Source organism: Eumetopias jubatus, unplaced genomic scaffold (genome assembly GCF_037043125.1).
Source record: "Eumetopias jubatus isolate StellerSeaLion01/CBP00866 unplaced genomic scaffold, mEumJub1_p1.0 scaffold_5, whole genome shotgun sequence".
NCBI lineage: Eukaryota > Metazoa > Chordata > Mammalia > Carnivora > Otariidae > Eumetopias > Eumetopias jubatus.
The window spans coordinates 67,234,791-67,256,621 of record NW_028274811.1 but is presented as its reverse complement, the minus strand read 5'-3'; the positions used below and the strand labels follow the sequence as shown (position 1 = coordinate 67,256,621).

Below are 21,831 nucleotides of genomic sequence, written 5' to 3'. Positions count from 1 at the left end.
GTTTAGCCTAATGAAATAGCTTTATGAAATATAGATATATCTCATATGTAGATATCTATGTATAAGAACATATCTGTAAAAAATGTTTATTCTTCTGCCTGTATTATCTTTCATTTCTCCAAGTTAGTTTTTCCCCAATGCTATTTTTTTCTCTTTTACATAAGATGCTATGCTCTAATACAGAGATTGATAAACTGGCCTGCTGCATCTGAGTTGCATCCTGTTTTTGTATAGCTCTTGAGCTGAGAATGGTTTTTAACATTTTTAAAGGGTTGTTTAAAAAGATTAAAGAGCCGACAGAAGAATATGCTACAGAGACTGTTGATGGTCCACAAAGCCTAAAATATTTACTATCTGTTCCTTAACAGAAAGTTTTCTAATCCCTGCTTTAATGTCTATAGATTTCTGGCTTTTCTTTCATGTTTAAGAGTCAGACACTACGAGTGTATTGGAAACTGTATGAACGTAGGGCTTGGTTAGCCTTTCTGGAGATTAAAACTTGGTAATGCTGAAGTTAGTTTTGTTCTGGGTAGACCGTAATGTCATTATCTATTGGACTTTTCTTTGGGGCCTTTTGGTTTCTCTAGAAGAGAGTCTAATCTTGCCTGAGGGTGTGAGCCTGCTGCACAGGTTTTGAAAGTGAGAACCCCTTTGAGTATGTAGGCTTTCATTTATTCTGATTTCAATACAGTTACCTTAAACTAAATTCTGTACTTCAGAATCAGTTTCTTCAGAGGCTAAGTCTTCATCTTCTGCTGGAGTCACAGTGAACTTTGGAACCCGGCTGCACAGGGAGTGGAAAGTTGGGCATCCAATTTCTACTTACAGAGAGGTCAGCATGACACTGCTGTGTTTTGTAGAATATTGTACCTCCTAGATTAGATTTTCATGGAAAAGGTTAGAAGATTTAAATGTAACTGGGAATTGTATATGAAGGAAAATTAACTTAATTTTTTTATCATTGTATAATCTGTTTGTCCTTGTATACATTCTCATACTACTTTTTGGTATTGGAAGTCCATTATTTTATTCCATTATGTAGAAAACATCGTTATTGCTAAAAACTACAAAGAAATCTTTAATGTTCAAAACAGTCCTCTGAGGTGGTAGATGTATTAGTTGCTTTTCACAAATGAAGAAATTGGGGACAGAGAGGTTAATTAACTTTTATGTGGGGGAATCACCTAGTAAGAGTAGAACCAATATTCAGGCAGGCAGCCTAGACCTAGAGAATGCTTTCTTTCCATCTATGTTACACTGTAGTTCAAGATAGCATATGATAGGGGCACCTGGCTGGCTTAGTCGCTTAAGCATCCAACTCTTAGCTCAGCATAGGTCTTAAGCTCAGGGTCATGAGTTCAAGCCCTGCATTGGGCTCCACGGTGGGTATGGAGCCTACTTTAAAAAAAAAAATTAAAAAGACAGCATATGATATACATACCAGGTGAATTAGGGTAGTGATTGCTGTGAGTTCAGAAGAGGGAGAGAATGTCTGAGCTGGAGAGTTAAAGGTAAGCTTTATAAAGGATGTGGAGCTTGAGTCTTTGAGTAGGTAGAGGGAGGGGAATAAGGTAGTTCAGATATTAGGTTGTGATCTCTAAGACAGTATAGCTGTTACCTTTAGGAAATGTTAACACACCATTTTGATTTAAGTAGAGCTTGGGGACTGTTGAATGAAAGCTTGAACATATGGGTGTAGCCAGATCATAATATTACATTTCAGAATATTGTATGTGTTATCTTACACTGTAGGTTATGGGAAGGTTTTGTTCTAATATGGTATTCAATAGATACTTGGTTTTAAGATTCATCCAGTATTCAATATGAATTGAGGATGCAGAGGTTATACAATTTTTGGTGTTGGTGGTTAATATATTAAGGTAGTAGTGATAAAAGGAAGATTATGCTTCCTGCCTGGATTAGATTACATCTAATTTTGTTATTTTCTTTCCTTTAGTGTTGACATATTTTGTAATTTAATTATTCTGTGGTAACAAAGTATTGCGGTGGGTGTAATATTTGAGAAATTTCATTTTGGTCATTAGATACCATTTTTGGCTAAGATGTTGTTTTGCTTTTCATTGTAAGTGAAGGAGTTGGAAATTGTCTCTAGATTCTCGTATCCGTTTTCAGTAAAAATGAAGCAGTGTTTTTCCAGCCTGGGCTTAGGGCCCTCAGGAAATGAGAGAGATCATAGCTAGATCTCAAAAGCAGTTATGTTGTGATTTGGTAGGGAGGGAAGGTTGTATTTGTTTTTTATTTTTTTTAATTTTTTAATTTTTTTATTGTGTTAATCACCATACATTACATCATTAGCTTTTGATGTAGTGATCCATGATTCATTGTTTGTGCATAACACCCAGTGCTCCACGCAGAATGTGCCCTCTTTAAAACCCATCACCAGGCTAACCCATCCCCCCACCCCCCTCCCCTCTAGAACCCTCAGTGTGTTTTTCAGAGTCCATTGTCTCTCATGGTTCATCTCCCCCTCCAACTTACTCCCCTTCATTCTTCCCCTCCTGCTATCTTCTTCTTCTTTTTTTTCTTAAAATATATTGCATTATTTGTTTCAGAGGTACAGATCTGTGATTCAACAGTCTTGCACAATTCACAGTGCTCACCATAGCACATACCCTCCCCAATGTCTATCACCCAGCCACCCCCTCCCTGCCACCCCCCACCACTCCAGCAACCCTCAGTTTGTTTCCTGAGATTAAGAATTCCTCCTATCAGTGAGATCATATGATACATGTCTTTCTCTGATTGACTTATTTCACTCAGCATAACACCCTCCAGTTCCATCCACGTCGTTGCAAATGGCAAGATCTCATTCCTTTTGATGGCTGCAGAATATTCCATTGTGTATATATACCACATCTTCTTTATCCATTCATCTGTTGATGGACGTCTTGACTCTTTCCACAGTTTGGCTATTGTGGACATTGCTGCTATAAACATTGGGGTGCACGTACCCCTTCAGATCCCTACATTTGTATCTTTGTGGTAAATACCCAGTAGTGCAATTGCTGGATCGTATGGTAGTTCTATTTTCAACTGTTTGAGGAACCTCCATACTGTTTTCCAGAGTGGCTGCACCAGCTTGCTTTCCCACCAACGGTGTAGGAGGGTTCCCCTTTCTCCGCATCCCTGCCAACATCTGTTGTTTCCTGACTTGTTAATTTTAGCCATTTTGACTGGTGTGAGGTGGTATCTCACTGAGGTTTTGATTTGGATTTCCCTGATGCCGAGTGATGTTGAGCACTTTTTCATGTGTCTGTTGGCCATTTGGATGTCTTCTTTGGAAAAATGTCTGTTCATGTCTTCTGCCCATTTCTTGATTGGATTATTTGTTCTTTGGGTGTTGAGTTTGATAAGTTCTTTATAGATTTTGGATACTAGCCCTTTATCTGATATGTCATTTGCAAATATCTTCTCCCATTCTGTCGGTTGTCTTTTGGTTTTGTGGACTGTTTCTTTTGCTGTGCAAAACCTTTTTATCTTGATGAAATCCCAATAGTTCATTTTTGCCCTTGCTGAAGAAGTTGCTGCGGCTGAGGTCGAAGAGGTGGCTGCCTGTGTTCTCCTTTAGGATTTTGATGGACTCCTGTCTCACGTTTAGGTCTTTCAACCATTTGGAGTCTATTTTTGTGTGTGGTGTAAAGAAATGGTGCAGTTTCATTCTTCTGCATGTGGCTGTCCAATTTTCCCAACACCATTTGTTGAAGAGACTGTCTTTTTGCCATTGGACATTCTTTCCTGCTTTGTCAAAGATTAGTTGACCATAGAGTTGAGGGTCCATTTCTGGGCTCTCGATTCTGTTCCATTGATCTATGTGTCTGTTTTTGTGCCAGTACCGTACTGTCTTGATGATGACAGCTTTGTAATAGAGCTGGAAGTCCGGAATTGTGATGCCACCGGCCTTGCTTTTCTTTTTCAATATTCCTCTGGCTATTCAGGGTCTCTTCTGGTTCCATAGAAATTTTAGGATTATTTGTTCCATTTCTTTGAAAAAAGTGGATGGTATTTTGATGCGTATTGCATTGAATGTGTAGATTGCTCTAGGTAGCATTGACATCTTCACAATGTTTGTTCTTCCAATCCATGAGCATGGAACGTTTTTCCATTTCTTTGTGTCTTCTTCAATTTCTTTCATGAGTGTTTTATAGTTTTCTGAGTACAGATCCTTTGCCTCCTTGGTTAAATTTATTCCTAGGTATCTTGTGGTTTTGGGTGCAATTGTAAATGGGATCGACTCCTTAATTTGTCTCTCTTCTGTCTTGTTGTTGGTGTATAGGAATGCCACTGATTTCTGTGCACTGATTTTATATCCTGCTACTTTACTGAATTCCTGTATGAGTTCTAGCCATTTTGGGGTGGAGTCTTTTGGGTTTTTCACATACAGTATCATATCATCTGCAAAGAGTGAGAGTTTGACTTCCTCTTTGCCGATTTGGATGCCTTTGATTTCTTTTTGTTGTCTGATTGCTGTGGCAAGGACTTCTAATACTATGTTGAATAGCAGTGGTGATAGTGGACATCCCTGCCGCGTTCCTGACCTTAGGGGAAAAGCTCTCAGCTTTTCCCCATTGAAAAAGATATTCGCTGTAGGTTTTTCATAGATGGCTTTTATGATATTGAGGTATGTACCCTCTATCCCTATACTCTGAAGAGTTTTGATCAAGAAAGGATGCTGTACTTTGTCAGATGCTTTTTCTGCATCTATTGAGAGGATCCTATGATTCTTGTTCTTTCTTTTGTTAATGTATTGTGTCACGTTGATTGATTTGCGGATGTTGAACCAACCTTGCAGCCTAGGGATAAATCCCACTTGGTCATGGTGAATAATCCTTTTAATGGACTGTTGGATCCTCCTGGCTAGTATTTTGGTGAGAATTTTTGCATCCATGTTCATCAAGGATATTGGTCTGTAATTCTCCTTTTGCATGGGGTCTTTGTCTGGTTTTGGGATTAAGGTAATGGTGGCCTCATAAAATGAGTTTGGAAGTTTTCTTTCCATTTCTATTTTTTGGAACAGTTTCAGGAGAATAGGTATTAATTCTTCTTTAAATGTTTGGTAGAATTCCCCTGGGAAGCCATCTGGCCCCGGGCTTTTGTTTCTTGGAAGATTTTTGATGACTGCTTCAATTTCCTTAGTGGTTATAGGTCTGTTCAGGTTTTCTATTTCTTCCTGGTTCAATTTTGGTAGTTGATACATTTCTAGGAATGCATCCATTTCTTCCAGGTTATCTAATTGGCTGGCATAGAGTTGCTCATAATATGTTCTTGTAATTGTTTGTATTTCTTTGGTGTTGGTTGTGATCTCTCCTCTTTCATTCATGATTTTGTTGATTTGGGTCATTTCTCTTTTCTTTTTGATAAGTCTGGCCAGGGGTTTATCCATCTTGTTAATTTTTTCAAAGAACCAGCTCCTAGTTTCATTGATCTGTTCTACTCTTCTTTTGGTTTCTGTTTCATTGATTTCTGCTCTGATCTTTATGATTTCTCTTCTCCTGCTGGGTTTAGGCTTTCTTTGCTGTTCTTTCTCCAGCTCCTTTAGGTGTAGGGTTAGGTTGTGTATTTGAGACCTTTCTTGTTTCTAGAGAAAGGCTTGTATTGGTATATACTTTCCTCTTAGGACTGCCTTTGCTGTATCCCAAAGATTTTGAACAGTTGTGTTTTCATTTTCATTGGTTTCCATGAATTTTTTAAATTCCTCTTTACCTTCCTGGTTGACCCATTCATTCTTTAGTAGGATGCTCTTTAGCCTCCATGTATTTGAGTTCTTTCCGACTTTCCTCTTGTGATTGAGTTCTAGTTTCAAAGCATTGTGGTCTGAAAAGATGCAGGGAATAATCCCAATCTTTTGATACAGGTTGAGACCTGATTTGTGACCTAGGATGTGATCAATTCTGGAGAATGTTCCATGGGCCCTAGAGAAGAATGTGTATTCCGTTGCTTTGGGATGGAACGTTCTGAATATGTCTGTGAAGTCCATTTGGTCCAGTGTTTCATTTAAAGTCTTTATTTCCTTGTTGATCTTTTGCTCGATGATCTGTCCATTTCAGTCAGGGGGGTGTTAAAGTCTCCCACTATTATTGTATTGTTGTCAATGTGTTTCATTGCTTTTGTTATTAATTTCCTTATAAAATTGGCTGCTCCCATGTTAGGGGCATAGATATTTACAATTGTTAGATCTTCTTGGTGGATAGACCCTTTAAGTAGGATATAGTGTCCTTCTTCATCTCTTATTACAGTCTTTGTTTTAAAATCTAATTTGTCTAATATAAGGATTGCCACCCCAGCTTTCTTTTGGTGTCCATTAGCATGGTAAATGGTTTTCCATCCCCTCACTTTCAGTGTGGGGGTGTCTAAAATGAGTCTCTTGCAGACAGCATATTGATGGGTCTTGTTTTTTAATCCAATCTGATAGCCTGTGTCTTTTCATTGGGGCATTTAGCCCATTTACATTCAGAGTAACCTATTGAAAGATATGAATTTAGTGCCATTGTATTGCCTGTAAGGTGACTGTGACTGTATATTGTCTGTGTTCCTTTCTGATCTATGCTGCTTTTAGGCTCTCTCTTTTTTTAGAGGACCCCTTTCAATATTTCTTGTAGGGCTGCTTTCGTGTTTGCAAATTTCTTTAGTTTTTGTTTGCCCTGGAAGCTTTTTATCTCTCCTTCTATCTTCAATGACAGCCTAGCTGGATATAGTATTCTTGGCTGCATATTTTTCTCATTTAGTGCTCTGAATATATCGTGCCAGTCCTTTCTGGCCTGCCAGGTCTCTGTGGATAGGTCTGTTGCGAATCTAATGTTTCTACCATTATAGGTTACATATCTCTTCTCCCGAGCTGCTTTCAAGATTTTCTCTTTGTCTCTGAGACTCGTAAGTTTTACTATTAGATGTCGGGGTGTTGACCTATTTTTATTGATTTTGAGAGGGTTTTCTGTGCCTCCTGGATTTTGATGCCTGTTTCCTTCCCCACATTAGGGAAGTTCTCTGCTATTATTTGCTCCAGTATACCTTCTGCCCCTCTCTCTCTTCTTCTTCTGGGATCCCAATTATTCTAATGTTGTTTCGTCTTATTGTATCACTTATCTCTCGAATTCTGCCCTCGTGATCCTATAGTTGTTTATCTCTCTTTTTCTCAGCCTCTTTATTTTCCATCATTTGGTCTTCTATATCGCTGATTCTTTTTCTTCCTCATTTATCATAGCAGTTAGTGCCCCCATTTTTGATTGCACGTTATTAATAGCTTTTTCGATTTCGACTTGGTTAGATTTTAGTTCTTTTATTTCTCCAGAAAGCGTTTCTCTAATAACTTCCACGCTTTTTTCAAGCCCAGCTAGTATCTTTAAGGTCATGATTCTGAACTCTAGGTCCGACATCATACTAATATCTGTATTGAGTAGGTTCCTTGCAGACGGTACTACCTCTTGTTCTTTTTGCTGGGGTGATTTTTTTCATCTTGTCATTTTGTCCAGAGGAGAATAGATGAATGAGAGAACAAAGTGCTATCAGGTTAACAATGTCCCCAGCAAATATACTCTATACAAATCAGAAAAGACCTGAAACCAGGGGAAAAGGGAACGAAAGAAAAAAGAAGAGGAGAAAAAAAAAGATAAAAACAAAGAAAAACAGAACAAAACAAAAAAACAGAATGTGATCAAATATGATCAGGCTAGTGCATAGATCAGTGCCACACACTGGATTTTGGGCATATTTTGGCCTGTTAGAAGAAAGTGCCTTCTAAAATTTTAAAGGAAGAAAGACTTATATATGTACAAAATAAGGGTTGATAAAATGAAGGGATGGAAGTTGACTGTAAAGATGAAAATTATAAAAGATTTTATAAAAGGAATTGATAAGATTAGAAGTTGTTTGAAAAAAGATTTAAAAAAAAAACTGAGAGAATGTGATCAGGCAGAAGACTAGAACAAAGCCATACACCAGTGATTTAGGGTATATTTTGATCTGTTAGAAGAAACTGTATTTATATCTCAAAATTTTAAAGAGAGAACAACTTACATATATATATGCCAAAAATAAGGGTAATTACTATGAAGGGATAAAATATGACTCTAAAAAAGAAAAATAAAAAATGTTTTTTTTTTTAAAAAGGGATTGATAAGATGTTGGTTGAAAAAGGGGAAAAGAAAAATTAAAAAAAAAACCAGTTAAAAAATTAACTTTGAAAAACTAATGAATCATGGTAAAAAAGTCATGAATTCTATGTGCAGTATTCCCCTAGCGCTGGAGTTCACCCGTTCTCCTTGATTGGTAAACTTGGTCTTGGCTTGCTGGCTGTTCGTGCTGATCTTCGGGGGAGGAGCCTGTTGCTGTGGTTTCCAAATGTCTTTGCCGGAGGCGGAATTGCCCTGCCCATTTCGGTCAGGGCTAAGCAATCTGCTCGAGTTTGCTCTCAGGAGCTTTTGTTCCCTGCAAGCTCTCGGTTTCAGCTTTAGAAGACCAGCGTGAAAATGGTGGCCTCCCAGTCTCCGCCCAGAGGAGCCAAGAACTCGGGGCCCCGCTCCTCAGTGCGCCCCCAGAGAAAAGCAGTCACTCCCGTCTCCCTGGTCTCCGGCCGCACTCCGTGCTCACCCGGCCTGTGATCGAGCGTTTCTATCTCTGGCACCTGACCCCGTGTGGAGTCTCCAAACCCAGCAGATCCCTGCGGTGCGCTCTCGTGCCGCTCTTCCCCGGGGAGGAAGGAGAGTCTCCCCGGCTCTGCCACTTGTTGGGTCCCTGCTGGAGGAGCAGTGGCCCGACTTCCAGTAAGTGGTCGCTTCTCTGTTCAGAGAGTTGTTGCTACTCTCTTCTTCGGTCTCCTGTTCAGTTTGTAGGTGTTGAGAATGGTTTGATCCCTATTCAGCTGAATTCCTGAGACCAGACGAAATCCCCGTCTCCTACTCCTCTGCCATCTTGCTCCGCCCCCCGTATTTGTTTTTTTAATCTTACTTCATTTTCCTTATTTTTCCCAGTGTGTAAACTCTTCGTTATAATGCCAAGAAAGAGATGGACCTATAATGTTTGATACTAGTAAAATGAACCACCAGTGTTGTTTCTTTTATTTTCAAGTTTTGGAGAAGAGTTAAATGAGTAGGGAACACAGGATTCAGAATATCTTAGAGGGAAAAATGGGAGCATCTGTATTCTAGAATTTCATCATCACTCTTAAACAGTGTTTTTGTGTATCACTCCTTGAATGCTGAAAGTTAAGATGAAGTTTAAAAGACTTGTAAAATTGTTCCTAACTTGCTTTATTAGAAAACTTGGTACTCAGAGGTAGATTCTCTACTTCATTGTAAGAAAAACAATGATTTGCATGGGGAAAAGCTTTAGTAGTCCTATTTATTGAAAAAGTCAGATTTTTTTTGTTACTTGCTTTCATAATCACACTTTAACCTGGGTTCAGCTCTTAATAAAGTGATTAATATCACTTAATCATAGATAGAATGAGGTTATGCTTTTATAATTGCATTATTTTAAAAATAATTGTATAATAGGATCTTACATGTGTAATACTTCTCTGAGAAGTTAGGAAGTTTTAAGCAGAGAAGTCTTAATTTTATAGTTTTCACTAATTGAACTACTAAAAACTAAATCATAATGTAAATTTAAGCTACAATGTGTTTGTTACTTTTGTTAATTAGAAAACTATCGGACAAACTTTGATTATGCAAGGTTAAGGTTTAGGTTAATGCTTTGTAGCTTTTTTTCTGTATGCACACATAGCTCCTCTCAAAAGCATCTTTCATTACAAACAATATTATTTTCACCCAGGTTAATGGAACAGGTCTGCGTTGATGGTGGGGCAGATCCTGCCTTTATTTCCCCTCGCTGGAGACCCTTTTTTTTTTTTTTTTTTTTAAAGATTTTATATATTTATTCATGAGAGAGAGAGAGGAAGAGGGAGAAGCCTGATGCGGGACTCAGTCCCAGGACCGTGGGATCATGACCTGAGCCAAAGGCAGACGCTTAAGCGTCTGAGCATCTGAGCCACCCAGGTGCCCTCACTGGAGACTCTTGATTTCTGTCAGGGCACTGTGTTGGGTATATAGTCTTAATATTTTTTTTTTCCCTTGGAAAGTCTTTATACTTTAAGCAACTATAGACCACTAGTGTTTGTCTTCGATGTGAGAGCATAAATGCAAAAACTCTAAAATGAAGGTATTCTTACAGAAATGGAGAAAAATATAGTGGTAGGATATATGTAATGATTAAATTGTAGAAAAGCTAAAAATAATTCATATTACATCTTAAAATGATGTGGAACCTAAAAGTGCTTTGTTAAACCCTCGTTAATCATTTTAATTGAAATTGACATCCTATCAATTTGACAGTCTTATTTAAGCTGAATATTACAAAATCATGCCAACTTCTGCAATGATGCGATACACTCTTATTGCTTATAAATGATTTAGTAGCTATTAGCCAGGGTAGGAAAAAGATAGACAAATATGTTTAGGGAAAACTTGTACAATAATGTTGTCTGATTTTAGAAAGAACGGCGAAGGGATAACACATGGAATATCACAAAATACCACACTGCAAAATAAGAACTGCAGTGTAAATAACACTTTGGAAATTCTTACTGTAAATTGCAGAGATTGTCGGTTTTGCAGATTTATAAGACTTGAGGATTTATAAAAATAATTTTGCTTCCCCTTTCCCCCTTAGTGCTCAGTATCATAGAAACTGACATCTATTATTGTGTGGGTTAGCTTTTTACTTCAGTAGAGTTTCAGATTTCTCTATTCTATACCCAGAGTACTACAGACTTAAATTGAGCAAGATAACTTTGTGATAGAGTGCTGTATATTTGCTGGAGGTAATAATTGTAAACTAATGGTGTTTGCTTGTTTATTAGTCTTACTTTTTTACATTAAAGAAGTAATTTGTTCAAATACTTAACCAGTAATATATTTAACCTGAGTTATGGTGGATATAAGAAGACATTTAAAATACCTGGTAAATGACTTCAGAAGTTGTATGCTGAAGTTCTATATGTGTATTCTGGCTATATATATTCTAAAGCAGGTATTCACTATAGTAAATATGAAAACATGCAGAAGTCTTTTATTAAAAAAGTTCAGGGGTTATCATCTAGCTTTTCATTATCTGGTTTTGTCTTATCTTAGAAGCAAATTGGGTATTTTATTTATAAACTATCATAAAAATATTACAGTCTATAAAGAAATATATTAAAAAGTTGAAATCGGTTTCTAGTACAGTGATTTGTAGGTAGTATCTCCAAACTAATTTGTAGATTGTTCTAAAATGCTTAGAAGTAAAGTAATACTTTTTTAGAGAAGTAATGCTATAAATGGCATCTCCCCTGGCAATATTAGCCCGTGAAAGTTCATTTTGTCTGTAACATAGCATTCAAGACCATAGTTCTCCAAAGAAAATAGCAGTGTTACTGGTAAGTAATTAGGAAAACAGAGAAAGTATCTTGCATCATGGTATTTAAGAAAAAGAAGAGATTTATATGAAAAGGAGATTAGCTGGAGTGGAAATAACATGAGATGAGAAGAGATGGGAACAGTGAAGGCAGGAAGGGGATGATACTCACTGAAAAATGAACTGAGTAAAGGGTGTTAATAAAATACTTTCCATCACACTATTCTGTGGTCCTGGTTGCTCTGGAATAAGTGGGTAAAGATGAGCTATTCCTGTACTTTTTTTTTTTTTTTTTACATTTTAAAGGGGAAACTATCTGCTAAATAAGCCTTAAGAAAACAAAGCCATAGCTTTTATAAAACCCAGGCAGTCCTTTACATTTATAACCATGGGTGGTAAATAATTTATATTTGTTATTACCAATAACAAAGATCTGTAGACTAAAACTTTTTCTACATTGAGGTTTTTTTTTTTTTTTACTTTGAGTATATTGTCCCAGGCAAACAGTGTTGTTTTTTATATCATTCTTCAAAAATCTTTTTACCCTTGAAGCATAGAATTAATACTATTTCAGCTTACCTAAACTGCCATGTAAAAACATTTCTATGGCAAAATTCATTCACTGATTGTTTGAGTACCTACTATGTGCCAGGCATTTTTTGTGGCACTGAATGAGACAAGAATCCTTGATATAATGGACTTTACATTCCAGTAGAGATTTATTTCAAGTTCCATTTGAAAAAATGCCAAAAAGTCATCTGTCTGTATTACCTTTTGTCTTACTTTAGGCTAGGGGACCTTAACTAAGAGCAGCTGGGAAGCAGCTGGGAAGCATTTATATCCAATATTCTAGGTAGTATCCAAAAAAAAAATAGAAGAATGGGTAATAAGTTCATTAACCATTTTTAAATAGGGCAAAAAAGGACAGCTTTTTAAGCAGAAAGGATGAGAGAGTTCTTACCCTTTCCCAACTTTTCAAGAAGGAGTCTTCTGATCATGAGAATGTTTGAACTATTCACATCTTTCATGGCAACTCTATTTTTAGGTTTCTTGTGTTACTGCTAAACTACCACATAACTTAGGTGCTGTATACAGTTTAGAAGAGGCAGTATAATAAGTTAAGTGAACATTCTGGATCCAGACTGCCTAGATTTTAAATCCTTACTTCCTCTAATTAAGCTGTGTGCTCTTGGGCAAGTTACTTTTCTGTGCCACAGTTTTTTTAAAATCTGTAAAGTAATGATAGTTAGCTAATGTGAGGATGAAATGAGTTAATTGGTAGTGCATAGCACTTGCAAGTCCTAAGCGACAGCTGTTATTATTTTCCACGCTTGACATATAGTTGATGTGAAAGTTGCTTTTCTAGATTTTTTTCGCCAAGCACCTTATTTTGTTTGGCAGGTTTATGCTTTCAGGAACAATTGGATATAATGGAAATCTGGGTTCTAGTTTTGCGTCATCCACTGGTTTGATATTTATTTGATCACTTGGAGGAGTGGGGGAGTTCAAATAAAATAATATTTTTACATAAAAGTATTTTATTTTTTTAAATAATTGAGCACATTGAACCTTTGGTTGTTTTTGAGTACTCAGCTGGAACTTATTTTCTCTAGGTTTTTTGTTTAATGGTAATCTGTGAAACGATACCAGCTTACCATTGGCTATTAGTAATTCTCAAATTTTGAATTATTGGATGATTTACAGATGATTTCTGTGATGTGTGTATGTTTAATTCTAAATATAATTTATTTGAAAAACATGCTAAAGAAAAGGTAGTTCCCTAAAATAACCTCTACCTTGGCTTTTCATGTCACTGAGAACCTGTTTCATAAAATTATTATAATAACCTCCTAGTAAAATTTGAATCAGATAAAATAGAAATACATTCTTTCCCTAGTTACAGCTTAACATGTATATGTGCACTTTTCATTAACTTAAAAATGTTATAAACTTTGCTAAAATTTGCTTTGTTTTTATGTCCTATTTCCTGGAAGACTAATCAGATTTTCATTAGTTTTTCACTTCCTTCCAAAGGGCACCTTGTAGATAAGCATGTTGTAGAATCAAAATAAACGTTGTAGTCAGATTTTATTGGAGTTTAAGTCCTATGAAGATGGTTCTGTTTAACTCCCACAGTTACTTGTGGTTTTTCCTGAACTTTTTTTTCTGCAGCAAAGTTCTATTTTCATTAACTACACACTATTTTAAAGTAGAAGATGGTGGTGAAAGATCAGTCTGTGTTACCTTTGGATTTTTTTTCTTTGTGAAAGCAATGGCAGTCTTGATTGTAACAGAAAACTATCTGGAATTTGGACTTGAAACAGGTAATCATTTTATGTAAGTTTAAAAATCAGTTTTGCTTTATCAAGTTTTAATATTTTTTACTTCATTATTATGTTTTGTATTTGATATGTTTTTAAAATTAGGTTTGAGAGTATATTCTGTAATGTTCTAAATAACCTTTATTATTCCTAATCTTCCTTTTTTTTGTTTTAGCTAAACTTTTTGTTAGCTTCTTCTAAAAATGCTGCCCCCTCATTTTTTCCTTAAAGTTAAATTTAAGTTTCTGCAATGCTGAAGTTCACTCAAATAGATAAAGATGCAAATTTTATGCACACTTACGGAATGTACAAATATCAAAGGGTTGTTTTCAAAGACTATTCCTGCTAATAACCAAATTTTATTGCATTATGGCTACTAATTAGCACATGAAAGAGCCTAAGCTAGTCACTTCAAGATTTAAGATGTTCTGTTTCCTAACATTTTATTTCCAAAGAAAGATTCTGTATTAAGAATAATTTTTTTTTTCCCTGCAGGGTTTACAAATTTTTCAGATAGTGCGATGCAGTTTCTTGAAAAGCAAGGTTTAGAATCTCAGTAAGTTTTCAAAAATACTAAGTATCACTTAAGTTTAATTTTTTCCATTTTTTTGTAAAAAAGCATTTACTGTAAGTGGCTTTGTGTTTTTAATCCTTGAAAAGAGTTCTCTAAGTAGGACTTTTAGAAATATCCTCACTCGTAGTTTTTACATATGTATAAAGTTAGTATGTTTGATGGAATTCTTACTTGGATTTGCTCTTATTTGATTTAATTCCTCTGCCACCAGAGATTAAATAACTTTGTACCTGAGTCATGTATCAAATTCTATGTTGAATATGCAGGTTAGGTTGTTACCAATGTGGCTAGAGATGCCTGTTTTAGTTTACAGTTCACCAAAATCCATTATGGATAATTGAGTAAGAGTAGTCTTTTTGTAAAAGTTTACTTAGTTTTTGTTACTACTCTTATTGTGGTTTGCAAAGTAATTGATTAGAGGAAAGGAAATTCCTAGAAAGTTAAAGAACTTAATACTTTTTTTTTTTTTTTTTTTAGGGGTCCTGTTTCAAAACTTACTTTCAAATTTTTCCTGGCTATTTTCTGTTCACTCATTGGGGCTTTTTTGACATTTCCTGGATTACGACTGGCTCAAATGCATCTGGATGCCCTGAATTTGGCAACAGAAAAAATTACACAGTAAGCGGAAAATGTACATAAGCACATGCAGATAAATATATGTTTTCCATCTTAATGAAGGTATATTATTGTAATGAAATCATAAATTATTGTATTGAAAATTAATAAATAACCATTTGATGTCACACTACTTCTTCTATAAACAGGTTTCTTTTATTTACTTCTAAAGTTTGAGTCCTGTGATTAAAAACATACATCAATTACTAAATTTCTTTTTTACTTGTTAAAAAAAGGAAGTATCAGTATTTATGTTAGTTCTTTTTAACTCAGAAGTCAATGTTTATAATACTGTAGTATCATCTACAGCTGAACTAAGGATCTATGGTAATTCTCTTAAATCAGAACATTTTCATTAAAATATTTAAATTTTATGTAAGTAATTTTAATTAAATACTTTAATTTTTTATTTAAAAGTTAACTCTGTATACATAAGAAATGTATGTTTTTCCTAAATTACTGATCGGTTTATGAGACTCTTGTTAAAATAATATGTTATTTTATTTGGGGATTGCTGATACTGTACAGTATTAAATATCGTAGATTACTTTTAACTGCCAATTTCCATTTTAGTTCTCAAATGGAGAAATCATATTTGAATCTCTACATATAGTTCAAAGCCCATTTACTATATTCTTTGTGGTTGTTATAGATGTTTTTTGTTGATGTTAGACACCTTGGCGGAATGACAGGTTTATATCTTTCAATTCATATCCAGACCCAAAATTTCCATCTTGTCTTTATGTTTTACAGTGGAAGCCCAAGTTGAGAATATTCCATTGATATATGTGTATATAATCTTTGAGTTTCTCTGATTTTTCTTAACATTTTTGCTCTTAAAACCCTGTATTAAATGATGCTGATTCCGTAGTCTTTTCACATTCTTATCTCTTACCCATGTCATTTTCCTTTATTTTAATTTTGAATCTTTTTTGTTTTTTCCTTAACCTCCATTTTTCTGCATATTTTATGTCTTGTGTGTGTGTGTGTGTGTGCGCGCACACGCACGCATGTATGTGTGCATGCCCATGCGTGCACGCCTTTACCTATTCTCACCTCCCAGTACCCACTTCTTCATCCCTCTTTTTTCCCCTCCTTTTACTCAGTGTGCTCTTGGCTACATCCTGCCTTTCTCCCAACATCCATCCATCTTTCTAATGGCTTCTTTTAAAACAAAACCTGGTTCTCCCCCTCCTTTCTACACACACACTTAAGTCCACTAAACCCAGTGTTAGGATTTAAATAAGCTGAAAGGGTGGGTGGAGGGGAGCCCTTCACCAGCTACCGAAACCGCTGTGGGCTGCTCCTTGATGCTAAAGTGTTCCCTAGCAACACTGCATACCTAATACTGCTGCTTTCTTCCCCCGCACCAGTGGTTTACCCAGGCTGGGGGATGAAAGAATCACTTTATAAAAATATTTAAAGCATTTAGTGGTGGTTTAGGATTGGGAGGGGGCACATCTTAGTTTCCTTTTCAGTAAAATGTAGCGTCTTTTTAAGATTTTTTTCTCCTTTGGGGTTTGGAGCTTCATTTTCAGTTCATTGCAGCCCCTGGTTGTGTTGTAGCACTCTTGCCATGATACAGGAGTGTGGGCAACCTTGTTCTGGTGTGAGAATAACATGACTGGCACAACGAGCAGCGTTCTCCTCAGCCCCATGGCCAGACACTAGTACTTGTTTAAATGCCAGAGCTTAGAACCAAAGTTCCACCTTTCCCTGTCAGGTGTTCTGACGCAGCCCTGTTTTCCTCACATAGATCACTGTCATTTTCACTGTAGTGAAGATTTTGAAATGTGTGTGTATGCATGTGTGTGTATTTAAAACCCTCCAGTTTAGCCCTTCACTGTGGTTGATCCTGAAAACAGGACATGGTAATAAAATAGAGGAATTTGTCTTTTTTCTGAAATAAGAACTGTCTTTACAGTCATCTGTCTTTGTAGGATACAAACTTGGGACAATAATTAACAATGAAATTATAACTCAGACCTAAAACCTTTTGGTGTATTAGGTATATTGCCTTTGTGGAGTGATGTAAATTTTCTTGGTATGTATAGGATAGGGAAATTCATGATACTGCATGAAGAAATAAAAATATATGAAAATCATTTATGATTCTAACAGTGTATGCCTTCTAGTATTTTGGACCTTGCTAATCACTGACTCTTATTTGTAAACAATAAGGAGGCACTTTGTTTTGGCTTGCACTGAAAAAGTGTCAAAAGATGATGCCTCTATATTGAAAATCCATTGGATTCATTGACTGTATAAAGTTAGTCATTTAAGTACCTGTGTATTAAATCAGGGATATAGTAGGGGGTAGTTAACACTAGGATAGAACCGAACAGATTTAGATTTTAGTGCTACATCTGCCTTTAACCTGTAATATTGCCATGAGCAAGTCATTTAACTTTCCTGAATCTAAATGTTCTCATTTGAGAAATTCAGATAATGAGGTAGTTTTGCAGGGGCTCAAATCAGTGTCAAGTGATAATGATAAATAGAAAATAATGATGACATTTGTACCTTAATACAGATACTGAAAATAAGTTTCTACCTTCATTTTGTAAGTTCCAAGTTTCTGTAGTTAATTAGTATATTTTGTTCCTGGGTTTTTATATTTATTTCTTACATACTTTCAGAACATTACTTCATATCAACTTCTTGGCTCCTTTATTTATGGTTCTGCTCTGGGTAAAACCAATCACCAAAGACTACATTATGAACCCACCATTGGGTAAAGAAAGTGTCCCTTTGTAAGTATGGGTATTTGAGGGCTAATTTTTATTTCCTTATAGAATCAAAACTTTTCCAAAATGGTATATACTGTATTTTAAGTTTTTTAATGGTAATATTAGGATACTGTATTTTTAAAAGATTAGTAGAAATGCTAAAAGATGTGTTCTAAAACTGAAGCTACAAATCATCATTAACTTTTTTATGATCTTCATTAATGAATGTGAATGATTGTTAATCCACATTAACAGTTATCTTGTGTATTTGTAAGTTTTTCTGCCTTCTCACTTAATGTCCTGTTGTTATCTGACATTTTTGGTTTTGGGGCCTATTTTTAAGATAGTTTCTTCAGTTCTTTTATCCTTAACTGTGAAAATTACAGAGTATAAAATAAGTAGTATAAATGGAAACTCAATATTTAGCCCCTATAAGAGTTGTTAATATTTTCCATATTTGCTTCACCCTTTTTTTGTTTTGTTTTTTTAAAGAAGTTTTTCAAGTGAAGTAGAGATCTAACATTTTTACCCCTAAGTACATGAGTATGTACCTCTAAGAAATGACATTTTCCAACATAATATTATCAGCATACCTATCACATTAAAAATAATGCCTTAACATTGTTATCTAATATTAGGTCATATTTCCCCTTTTAACAGAGGAAGATGGTAAGGAAACACAGAAACAATTTATTAAAAGGTACTGATAACTGTACTTAACAATATGTTAACTCATTAGCATTGTGGAACTATGTTAGAATAACAAAGATTCAGACGAAGCTGGTTCAAACCCCAGTTCTGATCTTCACTGAAACTGTCACTTGAAGGAGATTATTTAACTTCACTGAGCCTCTGTTTCCCCATCTGGAAAATGAAGATAATAGTATCTACCTCACAAAGTTATCATTGGAATTAAATGAAAGAATGCATGTAATGCAACCAGCTGGAAGTAAATGCTTAATCAATGTTTCTTTCACTGCTCTGCCTCATCAAAATTAAAGTAGAAAACCTTGACAAGTCATTGACAGTATACATTTTATATTATGTATTTCTTTTAGATCCTGGTACACATTTGTCTTGGAGTATATAATCAGTGATGACCATGACTTTTTTTTTTTAAGAGTTAATCTTATTGAACTAGGGAAGTAGTCATTGAGATTGTAATGTTTTTTCCCCCCACACAAGTAAGTCTTAATGGTAATTTTAACTTGACAGATTCACATTTTTAAAAGTAATTTCACACATTTTAGCCATCCTATATTAAGCTCCTGATGTGCTAGAGTTTAGAATAGACAAGGAACATGGTATAGGTGTTACTTTCAAAGTACTCACAGTGTTACCTTTTACCAAAGGAGAAACCATGGTCTTTTTTTTTTTTTTAATTTTATTATGTTATGTTAATCACCGGTCATCAGAAATTACCTCTTCTTTCTAAAGTCCTTTAAGGAGCCCTCTCCAGTCAACTGAAGAAAACATCATAAGGGTACACCTTCTACCTGGAATCCTCATCTTAGTCTTGAGGAATTGCTGACAACTGAGCCAGCTTGAGCACATAGGTTAAATGACTTGTTGGAGAGGAATCTGAGACATCTGATTTCTTCATAATATATTAGAATTTCTGGTTTGCCTATGATCCCAATCAGGAAGTCAGCAGAGTGAGAGATCCTGTTCAAATATCTACATAATCAGACAAAACTCTAGGCATGGGTTGTTGACTTGATAGTTCCCCAGGCAGTCTCCTATAGTTTCCTTCTTTCTCTTATTCTCCAGTTTAAGAGCACCCAGCTTTTCTCTTCATTTCACAACCAGTTTTTTTTTCCATGGAGGAGGGTAGATAGTGAAGAGGATCCCAGGTACTTTTCTACATTTTTCTTGTAGATACATATCTGTTACTACTATACTTTCATGATAACATTTATCTGTCTAGGTCTGTTATACAAGTTAAATTATTATATATAGGTAAGCCTGTAGTATAGTGGGATACTTTTGTTTTATATCTCCAACTGTAATTAAGTATAGATATCCTATATTTTATGCGGTGAACACTGACACACATAACTAGCATGCTAACGTATTTTGGTCTTTGAGAGCACCATGTCAACTTCTTGATCTGTAGAATGACAGAAGCTACATTCGATACTCTGCGACTCTGGTTAATAATCCTGCTGTGTGCTTTGCGGTTGGCCATGATGCGCAGTCACCTGCAAGCTTACTTAAACTTAGCCCAGAAATGTGTGGATCAGATGAAGAAAGAAGCAGGGCGAATAAGTACAGTTGAGCTACAGAAAATGGTAAGTTTCATACTGTAGTCACAATGAAGACTAGCAAGCACTGTATTGTAAGAAAACTAGGCATTTAATTTACCTTAATAGTAATTTTATCCCACAGTACTCTTGCCATTAAATATATGGCATAATCTTAAATTGACAGATACTGAAGAGATCTCAATCTGATTTTGGTGCTAAGGGAAGAAAGAGTCTCAAGTCCTCTTCCTGCCTGAGTACTTGAAGTATCATACAGTTTGGGTTGCAATTCTGTGGTGTATCTACTATTGCTAAATGGGACCCCCATTTGATTTGGAAGACATTATAAAATGTTACTGTCTAGCCTTTAAGACTTACGGGGTAGGAAATACTAGTTCTAGTGGCTAAATTAATTCCATGTAACATTATTCCAAGTATTTGAACATGAAATGTAAATATTTAACTTAATGGGAATTTCAGAAAAGGAGAGGGCTAGGAATCCATCCACCATTATAGTTAACTGGATCTGTATAACTGGATCATGTCTGTTTTTTTAGAAATTTGGTGTTGAGTGCTCTGTTTTTCACTTTCTTTCATAGTCAGGGTGTTCATCAAGATTCAGACACTTTTTTTTTTTTTTACATATTTTCGTTCTCTCTATGATAATTTTACCTCAAATTTTAGTTGTATATGTTCATATAGAATGGGGACTTGATGTTTTTATTTATGAGGGTTTTATGACTTAGTCTGTTATTTTTATTTAGCTTGATGTTTTTGGTGTCTGTCTAGAGATCCTAGCATTTTGTTTTATATTTGAAATGTAAGTGAATATACCATTTAAATTTAAGGGATTATTTTCTCCAATTTATATTAACCACTTCAGAACTATTTTCAAGGAGTTTAATATTTCCACATTTACAACTTATCTTCAGGGGTGCCTGGGTGGCTCAGTTGTTAAGCGTCTGCCTTCGGTTCAGGTCATGATCCCAGGGTCCTGGGACCAAGCCTCGCATTGGGCTCCCTGCTCAGTGGGAAGCCTGCTTCTCCCTCTCCCACTCCCCTTGCTTGTGTTCTGTCTCTCATTGTGTCTCTCTCTGTCAAATAAATAAATAAAATCTTAAAAAAAAAAAACCAACTTATCTTTAAACTGAGCCTTTCTGAAGTCAGTTTGGGGGCATTTATAATGAAGTGCAAACTTAATAGGGTTTAGCTTCCTTCCCATGATGGGATTACTTATCTCTTAAGCAATTCATTTTGACAATTATATGAAAGTTTAATTCACTCATAACATGTCAGCCGTATTAGACACTTAAGAATGTTGTTGGTTGCAGGTGGCTCGAGTCTTTTATTACCTTTGTGTCATTGCCCTGCAGTATGTGGCACCTCTGGTAATGCTGCTTCACACAACTCTGCTTTTGAAAACACTAGGTAGGCTTGCCCTGGCAACTGGGAAATGTGTTGTTTTACTTTCTGCCTATAATTAATAATGCTTTTTGTTACCTACAAAGAAATATGCTTCTTAAAATTGTTTTCTTTAAAAGTTTGACATGGGAAACTTTTAAAAGTTGATTCATCATCTTCAGATTCGTATAGTTTTATAATATGCTTTACTTACAAGAATTGTTTGCTAAGATTGATTCCCAGATTTACTGAGAAACTTGAATGAGCACTCTTGGTTTTAGTTATTTTGTGTTGTAAGAGGATGATGGAAGGTTTTGTTAGTGCCTAACATTTCAGTTATTATAAGGTTGTTGTATACTTACATGAATCCAGGATCCTTTAGTGAGTTCTCCTTTAGATTTTGATAGGATAAAGATTTCTCAGCGGAAGAACAAAGTTCTCCTATAAGTCTGTTCACTAAACGAAGTTCCTGTGTGGTGTTATTTGAGAACTATCCATTATTGTATTGATTATTTCCCTTTGCTTAGATCAGGCAATCAGTC

At 35.6% G+C, this 21,831-nt stretch overlaps 1 protein-coding gene across 7 annotated transcripts in view; it reads left to right on the top strand.

The window, feature by feature from the left end:
- Positions 1 to 21,831, top strand: part of TMEM161B (transmembrane protein 161B) — an 82,311-nt gene that overhangs the window by 47,249 nt on the left and 13,231 nt on the right. For 4 of the 7 annotated variants that reach the window (XM_028114554.2, XM_088023383.1, XM_028114552.2 and 1 more), the window contains 6 exons: positions 13,579 to 13,730; positions 14,223 to 14,283; positions 14,779 to 14,919; positions 17,556 to 17,669; positions 19,762 to 19,936; positions 21,220 to 21,316. In XM_028114554.2, the coding sequence (XP_027970355.1) occupies positions 13,579 to 13,730; positions 14,223 to 14,283; positions 14,779 to 14,919; positions 17,556 to 17,669; positions 19,762 to 19,936; positions 21,220 to 21,316 (740 nt within the window). The remainder of the gene's footprint in view (positions 1 to 13,578; positions 13,731 to 14,222; positions 14,284 to 14,778; positions 14,920 to 17,555; positions 17,670 to 19,761; positions 19,937 to 21,219; positions 21,317 to 21,831) is intronic. The other 3 variants (XM_028114556.2, XM_028114555.2, XM_028114557.2) reach the window with 2 other exon arrangements.